We start from the raw sequence: 13528 nt of genomic DNA, 5'->3' as shown, positions 1-13528 counted from the left end.
GCATAGAATGATGTATAGAATGGTCTAAAGGTGTATCTGCCTCAGGTTGTTCTGCTCTTCACTTGTTTCAATCACCACATCGACAACGTGACACATTGAGCCAAGCCTTCTGCCTAGCCAGGCCCCAAGAGCCAACTGTTGCAACATTGTTTGCAGCTTCTCCCACCAGGATTCGATAAGACTCATGTGTGTACACGCACGCACATGCACACGCACCAAATAAACGTCCAAAATCTACCCGTGTCAGATTTGTGGAGTTAGGAATTGTCCTGACTCTGCGGTCCTGACTCAAAAACAAAACTTCAGAGTATAATATCAGCTAGATAGACATTCAGATATAAACTGATTTTATTGCAGAGATTGTGTTTCAATACAGAGATAGATGTTTATTTCTCTGGGCTGTGAGGAACTTGCATGGTGTGTTTGGGGAATCTAAACAGTTTCTGATTGAAGTCTGTTCATAGCACAGAATTTAGTGGAAACTGAACACAAATTGGGTTTAATTGAATAATTAAGAAGGATTATAGCTTGTGAGGAATGAAACAAAAATAATTGTGTTGGTTAGTCTTCTGAAGTTGGAATTTCGATTTTTTTTTTTGCTTGGCATGGCACTATGAGCTGTCCCTAACATATGTTTATACAACATATTAAACACATCTACTTTGAAATTAGCACGTACCTCAAGTTAGGAATGGTTCTGGAGCATGAAAGCTTCATATTGTGGTAACCTTCAGTTCTGCAGAGAGGGTGTACTTATTCAGAAACCCACTCTAATGCACGTCACAACTGGACGGCAGGCTGTTTCGTGAGGCAGGAACATTGAAGATGGATAATTTCAGACCCATGCCCAACTGGGCATTTACTCCTGTAAATGCAGATTCAAGGCCATGCTCAGGATGGGTAAAATGGCCAATGTATCATTATAGTGTTTGGTGAAACACACCCTGCCCCCCAAACTCCCAGCACTCTTAGAGAGGTCTCTTTACCCTTGAAACAGCAACATGTATAGCCCAGTGCTGAAAATGTGTTGCAGGCTGCCTGACCTGCTGCGCTTTTCCAACAACACATTTTCAGCTCTGATCTCCAGCATCTGCAGTCCTCACTTTCTCCTGTATAGCCCAGAGTCAAGAATCAAATGTAAAGTCACCATAGTTCCAGAGGACCATAGGATTGATGACCGGTGGTGAATTTAAACTGAATGTCACCCATGCCTCAGGTGAGGGGCAGGGTTGAGAAGGGGAGACCTTCATGATCACCTCAGCTGGTGCAGGAATTGAACCTGCACTGTTGGCATCACTCTGCATTACAAACCAGCCATCCAGCCAACTGAGCTAGCCCTGGAAAATTGCAATGTTAAATACTGGTAGCAAACAGAAACAAAAATATAAGTGTTCCCAACAAAAACAACAGACGCATAGTAAGCATCAGTCAGAGTGGAAGCATTCAGTCAAAATGTAACAAAAATCACAAAATCTGATGACTGTAATGACCATAATTCCTATTTACCTTTCCGAGGACATGCCCCATGACCCCTGCTCCAACTGTAGACCTGTCAATCCCTCACATTCCTGTTTTAAATTTGGGTGAATTACAGTTTTTTCACTTGAAACTTTATTTTTAATGTGCATTTTAATGATTTGATTAGGTAGGGTACAGGTTTAAATTCTAAAATGACATGACAGCTGAAAATACAGTGGAGAGTGTGGAGGAGAGTAACTGAACTCAGGAGGACATGGGCAGACAGCAACTGAAAAAGAGAAAGTGAAGTAATAGATTTGGGCATGGGATATAGGTGATCAATATAAACTGTAAAATCATACAGGTTTAAAGGATTACAGGAATAGAGTGACAAATCTCTGAAACTGACAGGACAAGTTGAGAAGGTTGTTTGAAAAAAAATGTGGGATCTTGTTTTTATTATAAGAGATGACGTATACAAAAACAAGCAGGCCATGCTGAAGCTTCTTGAAACACTAGTTAGACCTGAGCAGGACTATTATGTCCAATATTATATCCAATTCTGGATATCACAGTTTGGTACATTGAGGCCTAGCAAAGGGTAGAAAAGAGATTTTTAAGAGTGGTATGGTAATGACAGACTTCAAAAATTATGTCCAGAGACTGGAGAAGCCAGAGTTGTTCTTAGCACAGAGAAAGGTTAAGGGGTAATTTAATTTAGTAATTCAAAATATGCTTACAGGAAGTGCTGTATGAAGTGGCCACAAAATCTAACTGCCGACCGACTAGTTCCAAACAGAGGCAGTCTTACAGATACTAATGAGTGAAGTCTGACAGGAGCTAACTGTTAACCTGTATATACCTTATACCTTTCCAGTGGTATAAGTGTCATTAACCAGAGAGAACAGGTTTAATGTAAATTGCCAAAAGAACCAGAGGGCCATGAAACCTTTTTCTTTCCAAAGTGATCAGTAGTGATCTAGAATACACTACCAGAAAGCATGGTGGAAATGGATTCAGCAGCAACTTTCAAAGGAGAAATTATAAATACTTGGAGAAGATGTAAAGCTATGGGGAAATGCAGAGCTGTTTGGATAGTTTGTGGGACTGTTTGGATAGTTCCACTGAAGATCTGGTACAGGCACAATGGGCTGAAAGGCCATCTTTGGTGTTGTACCATTCCATCATTGAGTGACCAACTTTCCTTGATGCTTTCGGTTGAGTGAAGAATGCTGAATCAGTCCAGTTTAACAGAATAATTCAAGAAGTGGGAGTAACCTGATATGCACCACCAGTGACTGCTTCAGGATGCAGTCATCATTTACATTCATCAGCAGTTAAGTTCCTTTGTCAGATTTGTGGGTATGACTCAGTTTTGGATGTAATCAATCTCACATTTACAAACCTCATGAGGACTGACGTTATGTGATGGGCATTCCTCTATACCACGGCTGTCAGAGGCAGCACTGTGAAGGCTCAACTAGGTTATTGGGATTACTGTCTTAACAGGATTAAAGTATTGCCTTTTTTTGTCTAGTTATGTATATTTATAAATATTGATAGCAGTGAGCTTTTTCTGATATGATTTATAGCTTGGGTTGCACTTCTGTATTAAACTACTCCAATATCGTCATTCTTTTGGGAGAATGTCTATTGCGAGTTGGTGTCTGTACTTTCTTCATATATGGATGAGGTTACTTACTTCCCAATTTTCTATTACTTTTTCTCCCCACTTTTCCTGAGGGTCTCCAACAATTACTGCTATTCCAGTAGCTCTGGAAACCATTCCCAAATGGCTGGTCTTGATGTATAAACCTTGACATCTGTTGGAATTGTTTGTATAAGTGACCAGTGATTTTCTTCGACACCCTCTCGACACAGCTCCATCCATTATTGGATAATAACCAGCAAAGGGATCTAGGTTTGATTTATTTTTCATTGTTTAGTCTAGCAGTGCTGAGGCTATTTGTAGAGCCCAAGGATCGGATTTTCTGCTTGGGTTTGGGGTCCAAAGGTGAGGATGAGATCCAACCATGGACAAGTTGGACCGAAAAGTTTGTTTCCTTGCTGTATGATTCTATGACTCTATGTCGGGAAAAGTCACTTGATTTATATTTTTGGAGAGTTACACAATTAATGGCCAGTGGGTGGGCTTGCTATATAATTAAAGATGGAAAACTCCCAAGACAGTAGAGCACATTGGCATTCCAAGGTGGAGCTACCAACACCAGTGGAGGGAAAGGGCACTTCCGAATGGCTGCTTCCCAATTAGAGTTAACCTCCTCTCCCTGGCTTAGTCTCGGCTGCCAGATTGGATCTTGCCCTTTGACTGGGAAATTCCAGTCAAATGGGAGAAAGACTCTTGTAGGCCTGATAATTCCTTCAGTTGGCTATACACTGCTTACAGGCAGGCAGCTTTTTCGCACAAACTTCTTGGAAATGGCTTGGAAGGGTTCTTTGGAGCTGGTAATCAGCCAGCTGGCTGGTGATGTAGAATTTCAAAACCTTCCTCCATATCAGTCCTTTTCCCCAGTGACCTTTGGAAATCCTGTCCCAAGTGTGAGGTCTTATGATCTCTGTGACACTGTTCAGTACCAAATAGTGCATCTGTTCACTAGCTTACAGGAAGCTGTTCCAGTAATTAAATGATCTAAAATCTATCAGTCTTTATGATATGACATGCAGCTTGAATAGCTGATCTTTAAAAGACAATATTCATTATTAACCATTTTCCCTGTGTTCTACACTGGTCATGTCAGCAGTTTTGGCTTAATCTGCTCTGCAGCTCTCCAGGAACTTTCATAGAAAGACAAATGGATGACACAAACATTGCATACTGATGAGAAAGAGACCGAGGGCAGAATCTTAGGCTTTTTTGTGAGTTATGTCAAGTTTCTTTGGAGGGATTTTTGCTTCAAGGCTGCGCGAGCTATATCTCACCAAACTCTCCTCATTAACTAACTACCCTGCTGCTATGGTATCTCTCTCGCTCGATTCGAGTCCCGTTTTATGATACGTTGTTCCCGGAATACCTCGCCACTCAGCATTCCCTGATCCTTGTCTTATTTTTAAAAGATCATTTGGGCCCTGAATGACTACTGGCATTCGAAGCTGTGCTGATTGGTGACAGAGCTTAAAAATGTGTTGCTGGAAAAGCGCAGCAGGTCAGGCAGCATCCAAGGAGAAGGAGAATTGACATTTTGGGCATAAGCCCTTCTTCAGGAATCTGATTGGTGACAGACACAGTGCAGAGATGTTGGAGAAAGGGGAAGATGGCACTGTGATTCTCCCACAGGAATTTGTTGTTCCTGATGGAGGAGCTGGTGCCGTGGTGGCGCTCCCTCTTCCCAGAGGACCAGCAGACGAGGCCACACCAAACTCATCCCACAGTCACCACTCGGGTCAGTGCAGCCTCAGTGCTGTGGAGAAATGACCTGGAGTGCCCCAAAACTGTCCATGCCCACCTCCACTCTGCCAGGATAAGTGCCCCACTCTTCTCTCTGCCACTCACACTCACTCCATCTCTGATACTGCGCCAACCTCTTGTCAAGGCTGAAGCCAATACTTGCAATATCTTTCCTCACTTGTTCTCATTTGCCCCCCAGCTTCCCAGGCAACTAACCCTTCATACCCTCTACACTGTCTACTCACTATCTGGGTATACCTCACCACTTATGACTACCTGCATCAGCACTAACGTCCGTGCTACCCTCTTTCATAGGATTCCTGGAATGCCCAATACCATGCTCCTGACCAGCTCCAAGCAGGAGAAGACCCGGTGGTGTCAGCAGGCAGGGAGCAGGAACAGGCAGCTCTGGGAGATGCTGTGGCCTTGGTTCCCCAGAGGCTGTAGCAGTGCAACTAAGTTTGGGAGACCCTGCTACTGCCTCGAACATGTCACCATCGTCCCCTGCACCACCCCCTCCCACATGCGCACCCATACACGCACCCATGCCCATGCACCCACACGCACGCACCCATACACAAGTACACCCACACACCAGGTTGGCAGTTGCAGTGAGAGTCAGGCCTCTCACCTTTGGGTCCACTGGAGGAGAACACAGATCTGCACTCCATTGCCCCAGCTATTGGTCTTCACAAGGTACCAAAGACACAAGGGGACAGAGAAGCCAATGCAGGAGGCACCCATCTGAAGGTCCTTGCAAAGACACTTCTCAGGGCATTGCAGTCGTGGCTGAACTGGGTTCACTTGTATCTGGTGAGAAGGCCCTCAGCATGTCGGGGCTGTCCTGATACACCCTCCCACCCCCAGGCGTTGCTCCAATGAACCTTCATGGATAACGGGCTTCCCAGCTCAGCAGCCCCTCCCCACCTCATCCAGGGAACCCTGTACAACACAGAGACACAGTGGAGGGAAAGGAAAAGAAAACTTATTGAGGATACTTTAGGAGCACACATACAATGTGCTGTCACATTTATATAATTGTGATTTGTTTTTGTACTCCAGCTGTTTGACTCTGTGTAGCCCCCAAAATAGTGTAGTACCAGGATGATGCCTAACTACACATCCATATAGGATGTACCATGAATCAATAGTAGAGCCTACTGCACTACATGGATGCAAAATGAACAAGGCATATCTATAGGGCTGTATGTTCTACTGATCCCATTGCTTCTCATCCGAAACAATTTCCTGACCTTTGTGTGTGAAGGTGTTGCTGCAAGTGAAGTGGTCAGCAATGTCTGGGGCAGTAGGTGGACAGCGCTGCACACAGTTAATGCATTAGGATGGCCAGCCATTAGTGACCCCTCAGGTCTGGGTTCTGTATAGTGTTCCCTCCCTCACCATGTCCACACACAGACTGCCCACAGCTATTTTCCTTCCCATTGCAACTTCTGAATCCCAGCACAATGATGCTCTTGACCCCCATCCCTGTGTATTGGTGAGGACGTGAGCATCCGGATCCTCCTCCTGGTAACCCTTCATGTGAACCCCACAGATCTCGTACCTCCCTAGGTCCCCACCCAAGTTGACTACATGACCATTCACCAACCAAGCCCCCAGCCTCCTGGCCAGCCCCTGGAATGTGTGGTGATCGTATCAGATGTGTTTATACACTGTGTTTCCTGCTTGAAGTCAGGGTGTGGCTGACTCAGGACAAAACCCCCTCCCACATTGCCCTGTCCTTTTGCCATGCTTTACTCTCACTTCCCTTTACAAGGCTCCATCTTTCACATTTGGCTTCCCTCTCTTGCCTCTATCCTGCAGCCATCAACCCTTAGGAATAGATTCCTGAGTCTGCTTTCAACAGCACTGGCTATGTTTCCACCCTCTTTCCTCTTCCTCCTTTGGGATGTATGGGACTGATTGATCACGGTCCACCCCCTTGAGTGAAGAAAGTAGACATCCCTGGACAAGAAGTGGCCTGAGCCCAGTCCATCTCCCCGACAGTGTCAGTGCTACACCTGGGCCATCAGATATGGAGCCATTGCCTGCCTGCAAAGGCACAGACCTCACCAGGTATCTGCTCTGACTTTTGAGATCTTGCTTGTTGAACACATGGTAAGCTAGGGAGCTTAATAGTAAGGAGGTGAGTTGTGTTAATAAAGTGTTAAACGAGCCCTTAATTGGCAGCCCACTTCTGTCCAGTATGAAACCACCCTCCCTGCTCGGAACAGGCATAAAAGATATTGCAAGTTGCTCCTGAGATCGATACAGACCTCGTGAGACATCTCATGCAATTTTATCACAAATCTCACTATTGCCCACATCATTCAGGCTCATACAAGATACTGCCCAGATGTGTTACATTGAATAAGTGCAGAAAAAATATATTTACATGTGTAATATGCAAAAAGAAGTAAGTATTAAAATAATTATTCCTAAACTAATATTTTTTTAAAAAAGAATAAGGACGTAAGATCAGGTTAAGTTAAGACTGCTACTCCTGGAAGCAACCTAAACATTTTAGCATAATACATAACAGCATTTTGTCTGTGATTTTATTCCTAGAATTTTGTTCATGCCTTCACGTGCCATGAAAAGATCATCAGTGTTAGCAAAGGAGCTCACGAGACCTTGGGGATGACAGTATCAGGAGGTCTACTGAGCAAAGGCTGGGATCTCCCGATCTATGTTGCAAATGTACATCCTGATGGCTGCTTGGGGAATGATGGCAGAATAAAGAAGGGTAACTAAGAGCCTGTTGTAAATTATTTATACAGTTGAATGTTTTATACCATTCAGAAATTGTGTGCTCAATTAGTATTTTCTATACAGCAATAAATATGTGGCTGCTACATTCTTGACACTATGGTTTAAATGAATTGTTTTACATTTCCTTTAAAATCACCACAGTTTTCCTTCAATACAATTTTGATAACAGCAGGGTTTCAGTCCAGCCAGTACTTTGCCCTCCCCCCTCCCCCTCCCCCTCCCCCTCACCCAAAGTGAACCTGTCCATTTTGAGAACAGGAGCTTTACACCATTGCGATCTTCTATCCCCATTGGGAACTTGGAAGGAATCAATCTATCTTAAAATTTTAAGGAATGATGTGACTAAATTGAACTGCTCCCAAAATGCTGTTAGAAAGTGACTGAGGAAGAGTAGAAATTGCAACCTGTTCCTAAAATGTATGCATTAAATTACATTGGCTGGAATTTAAAAATCTCTGTCCCTAAATCTGACCCCTAACTATGACCTTGCTATGGTATTTTGAGGCTTATTCATCTCAGTGTCACCGATTTCTTAAAAGCATAAGAAATATGAGAAGAAGCAGACCATTTGGCCCAATGAGTCTCCATTGCCATTCAATAAGATGTGATGTAATTATGGCCTTAACATTCCTTACCCGCCTATCTCTCTGTACTCCCCTTGCCAATTAAAAATCTGCTTAACTTAGCCTTAAATATATTCAATGACCCAGCTTCCACTGTACTGTGTGTCAGACAATTCAAAAGACTGATAATGCCTGAGAGACATAATTTTTTCTGACATTCATCTTACGTGGGAGATCCATAACTTTTAAATTGTGCCTCCTGGTTCAAGATTTCCCCAGTGCATCTTTCCACATCCAACCTGTCAAGCCCCTCAGAATTTTCCAAGCGTAAGAATCTTCCAATAAAATTACTTCTCATTCTGTAATGTGTACACGAGGAGAAAGAGAGGACTGCAGATGCTGGAAAAATGTGGCACCGGGAAAGCACAGCGGATCAGGCAGTATCTGAGGAGCAGGAGAATCGACGGTTCGGGAATGATGAAGGCCTTATACCCGAAGCATCGATTCTCCTGCTTCTCAGGATGCTCCCTGACCTGCTGTGCTTTTCCAGCACCACATTTTTGACTGTAATGAGTTCATGCCTAACGTGTCCTCCTGAGACATCCCCTTCACCCCAGGAATCAGCCTGAACTGCTCCTAATGCGAGAATGCCCCTTCTGAAGTAAGGAAAACAAAACTATTCATAGAACTCCAGGTGTGGTCTCACCATTGCCCTGTACAATTGTAGCAAGATATTCCCATTTTTATACCCTATCTCCCAGATTTCTCAGCATGTCCATTAGTTGGAGAAATACAAAGTAATCAACTTTGCATTGGATAGACCTAACATTTGCTTTATTTGTGTTTAGATTAGCATAAGAAGTTCAAATTCCAAACATGCAAATTGTTGGGGTAGTAGTTTATGTTCTGTGACATTGTCAGAAGGACTATGGTTGCTTTGTTCATCACTTAGGGAATGAATCTATTCTTGCATTTTGCTTGTTGATGGAAGGAGCACAATAGAAGCGGTCCAGAGAACAAGTTGACCCGTGGCCGGCAAGGTTGCACAGTATTTAGCACTGCTGCCTCACAGCGCCAGAGATCCGGGTTCAATTCCCGCCTCAGGCGACTGTGTAGAGTTTGCACATTCTCCCCGTGTCTGCGTGGGTTTTCTCCAGGTGCTCCGGTTTCCTCCCACAGTCCAAAAATGTGCAGGTTAGGTGAATTGGCCCGTAGTGTGAGGTGCAGGGGTAAATGTAGGGGAATGGGTCTTGGTGGGTTCCGCTTCAGTGGGTCGGTGTGGACTTATTGGGCCAAAGGGCCTGTTTCCACACTGTAAGTAAGTAATCTAATCTAATCAGAATGCTGCAGTTCACTTTCTGATGATAGGATCAAGAGTGGGTCAACTGCCCACCTTCAGTAAGGTCCAAGTAACCAGGAAAGGGAAGAAATATAGTGTTTAGTTATTACTGGTTTGGTGTTGAAAAGACCACCTTAACAAGAATGGTAAAGTTTGTAATTTTGCTGGGCATTGCTGAGTAAACTATGCAACATTAAATGTAAAGAGTTATTAGTCTCATAAAGAATGTATTATTGAAGCAGATATAATGACATTTGAAAGGTATAAAATGAATTTCAAGATTTTTTTAATTTTCTTTGCTCATAGGTGACATTCTGATGGACATAAATGGCATTGAGCTAACTGGCTTGACACAAAGTGAAGCTGTGTCCATAATAAAGAATAGTGCTGCCTCCTCTTCGGTTGTTTTCAAAGCTTTAGAACTTAGGGTGGCAGAAAAAGACAATGTCCACGGTCAAATGCCTCGTAACGCCAATCAAGACACACACTCTGAAGATGACTGGTCACCATCATGGAATATGTGGCTCGGACTGCCTCGGTAAGCTTATCTGTAATATATTCAGTAATATTTGTGCAAACTTCCACCACTCATCGTCAGGCCAAATGCTTTACCCAAAGAAATGCACGGGCCTGGATTTTTATTTTCGGAATGAATAGTTTCGAATTGGGAAATTCCTGGTTTTATTGGATCTACGTTGGTATAAAGACCTCTGAATGGAACATAATTCACTCCAGTACAAGGAGGATGATGTGAGGAGGATAGAGTTAGGGCTACCATCCTCCCATACGGAAGGCAGGTTGGAGGTGGCTACGGTGCTGGGGGAGTTAAGTATTGAATCAAAAAATGCGGCATTGGAAAAACACAGCAGGTGCAGCATCCGAAGTGCAGGAGAATCGACATTTCGGGTATAAGCCCTTCATCAGGAATGGAGGAGGGGTACCAAAGGGGACTGAGAGATAAATGGGCGGGGTGAGGCTGGGGAAAGGTAGCTTGGAAGGCGATAGGTAGATGCAGGTGGGGGTAATGATGATAGGTCAGAGTGGAGGGTGGAGTGGATAGGTGGGAAGGAAGGTGGACAATTGGGAGAAGTTCAAGAGGATGCTGTCAAGTTGGGGGGGTTAGATCTGGGATAAGGTGGGGGGAGGAAAAATTGTGGAAACTGGTGAAATCAACATTGATGCTGTATGGTTGAAGAGTTAAATATTGAGGCAGGCCAGTTAAAAGGTGCACCTGGGCTCTATGGGACCTTATTCAGTTTTGTCAAAGACTATTAGATTCTGTGCTCCCCCAGTGCTAACACTCTTGATACACCCCCTCCCTTACCTCTTATAAACTACATGCCTGCATCGCCGCACCCCCAAAACGCTCTCATTCACACAGCACTATAATAAGGCTTGGATTTTGAACTTTTAAAAACGTCATATGGGTCCTGGTTGCAGAGGTTCTGCCCCCAATTCAAAAGATGCAATTTTTGGTAGTAGGGGCAAGAAATTTTTGCATTGAATTGAATTTAGATAGCTGTGCAAAGTTCAAGCTGAGTCCATTTTGTCTGTTGTATGGGCGTTAACTCTTGATGTTGGAAACGTGACTTGATGGAACAGACATAAACAGTTGGAAGGGCTGATAAGATTGTATTAATGTCATGATCTGAAATTGTCTAAGTGCCCTGTTGCTTAAACTTTAAAGGAAGTTTGAGCTCAGCTGTAATGCTTCACTGCAAACATTGAGTCAGTGATTTGAGTCATTTGTCGGCAGAAGATGTTTTGGGGAGATGCCGATCTTGACGAACACTGACTCACTGCTGTCTCAGCCAGTTTTCTTCACTAAATCATCCGTGTCACAAATTAAAGGAACAATTATCAAGCTCTACCCACAAGGCAGTGCTACAAGAACATATATCAGAAATGATAGGAAGAGAGGGAAGCAACTAAATTGAAATTAAGTTTGAGGGGGAAAATAAAGCCCACCAACACCTGCAGTACCCATGCCTCTCTAAAGGCTTTGCTGTTGTTGGTGGATAGTGTATACTCCCTCTCCAAGGACCTCTGAGTGCAAATATAGCTGCTGAAGAGGGGCAGGCAATTAGGAACTGCAATTTTGGTAAAACAAACAGGAGCAGGTGTAATATAATTTATGATTGGGTCCTGGGTAGTGTTGTGGAACAGAGAGATCAAGGGATTCAGGTATATAATTCTTTGAAATGTATGTCACAGGTAGACAGGGTGGTTCAGATGGTGTTTACCATGCTTACCTTCATTGCTCAAACATTTGAGTAGAGGAGTTGAGACTACATGTTGAAGTTGTACAGGATGCTGGTGAGGCCTTCACTGTGTGGAGGTCTGGTCGCCTTGCTATAGGGAGGATATTATTAAATTGGAGAGGAATAGAAATGGTTTTGAGGGATATGGCCCAAACACAGGCAAATGGGGCTAGTCTAGTTTGGGAACATGTTCAGCATGAACTATTTGGACAACAGATCTGTTTCCATGCTGAATTACTCTGACTGTTATCCCCTCCACAGTCCACCCTGGACCTGTTGATTCTCCTTTGATCAAGTCCAGGAACAGGTCAACAAGAATTCTCCCTGACTTGACCCCTTCCGCACCGGCATTGAATGAATTGAATTGAATTGAATTTATTGTCACATGTACCGAGGCACAGTGAAAAGCTTTGTCTTGTGAGCAATATAGGCAGATCACAGAGTTAAGTAGCATAGATAAGTAAATAATCAGTAAACAGCGGCAAAAACATAAATACAGGCGAATGTTAGGAGTTTGTGAGTCCATTCAGTATTCTAAGAACAGTAGGGTAGAAACTGTTTCGAGACTGGCTGGTTCGTGTTCAGGCTTCTGTACCTTCTTCCCGATGGCAGAGGTTGTAGGAAAACATTGCCAGGGTGGGATGGATCTTTGAGAATGCTGGTGGCCTTTCCTTGACAGCGGGCCTGGTAGATGGATTCTATAGATGGGAGGTTGGTCTTTGTGATTGTCCAGGCCGAGTTCACCACTCTCTGTAACCGTTTCCATTCTTACATACAGACAGAAATGCCCAAAGATTTATAAATACATGAAGGACAAAAGGGTAACTACAGAGAGATTAGGGCCCATTAAAGATCAGCAAGCCACTTATGTGTGGAACTGCAGGAGATGGGCGAGATACTAAACAAGTATGTTGCGTTAGTGTTCACTATGGAGAAGGATATGGAAGATCGAGGACGTGGGGAAATAAATAGGGACATCTTGAAAAATGTCCATATTACAGAGGAGGAGGTGCTTGACATCTTAAAATGCATAAAGGTGGATAAATCCCTAAGACCTGATCAGGTGTACCCTAGAATTCTGTGGGAAGCTAGGGAAATTATTGTTGGGCTCCTTGCTGAGATGTTTGTATCATTGATAGCCACAGGTGAAGTGCCAGAAGACTGGAGGTTGGCAAACGTGGTGCCAGTTACTTAAGAACAGTGGGAAGGAAAAGCCAGGAAACTATAGACCAGTGGGCAAGTTGTTGCAGGGAATCCTGAGCGACATGATGTACATGTATTTGGAAAGACAAGGACTGATTAGGGATAGTCAACATGGCTTTGTGCGTTGGATATCATGTCTCACTAACTTGATTGTGGTTTTTGAAGAAGTAACAAAGAGGATTGATGAGAGCAGAGCAGAGTGGTGGATGTGAACTATATGGACATGACGTTCAACAAGGTTCCTCATAGTAGACTGGTTAGCAAGATTAGATCACATGGAATACAGGGAGAACAAGCTACTTGGATATGGAACTGGCTCGACAGTGGTGGAGGAAGGTTGCTTTTCAGACAGGCGGCCTGTGACCAGAGTTGTGCTACAAGCATCAGTGCTGCGTCCACTGTTTTTCAATGATTTGGATGTGAACATAGGAGATATAGTTACCAAGTTTGCAGGTGACACCAAAATTGGAGGTATAGTGGATAGAGAAGAAAGTTATCTCAGAGTACAATAGGATCTTGATCAGAT

At 43.7% G+C, this 13528-nt stretch overlaps 1 protein-coding gene across 6 annotated transcripts in view; it reads left to right on the top strand.

The window, feature by feature from the left end:
- lnx1 (ligand of numb-protein X 1) overlaps window positions 1–13528 on the top strand; it is a 217848-nt gene that overhangs the window by 172985 nt on the left and 31335 nt on the right. For all 6 annotated transcript variants that reach the window (XM_043690856.2, XM_043690849.2, XM_087988144.1 and 3 more), the window contains 2 exons: window positions 7433–7610; window positions 9845–10076. In XM_043690856.2, the coding sequence (XP_043546791.2) occupies window positions 7433–7610; window positions 9845–10076 (410 nt within the window). The remainder of the gene's footprint in view (window positions 1–7432; window positions 7611–9844; window positions 10077–13528) is intronic.

The sequence above is a fragment of the Chiloscyllium plagiosum genome, unplaced genomic scaffold, assembly GCF_037043375.1.
Source record: "Chiloscyllium plagiosum isolate Xiang-an unplaced genomic scaffold, Cpla_swu_hap1 HiC_scaffold_1, whole genome shotgun sequence".
NCBI classification, from domain to species: domain Eukaryota; kingdom Metazoa; phylum Chordata; class Chondrichthyes; order Orectolobiformes; family Hemiscylliidae; genus Chiloscyllium; species Chiloscyllium plagiosum.
Note: the sequence above shows the minus strand (reverse complement) of the source record. Positions and strands in the feature narration are given on the sequence as shown.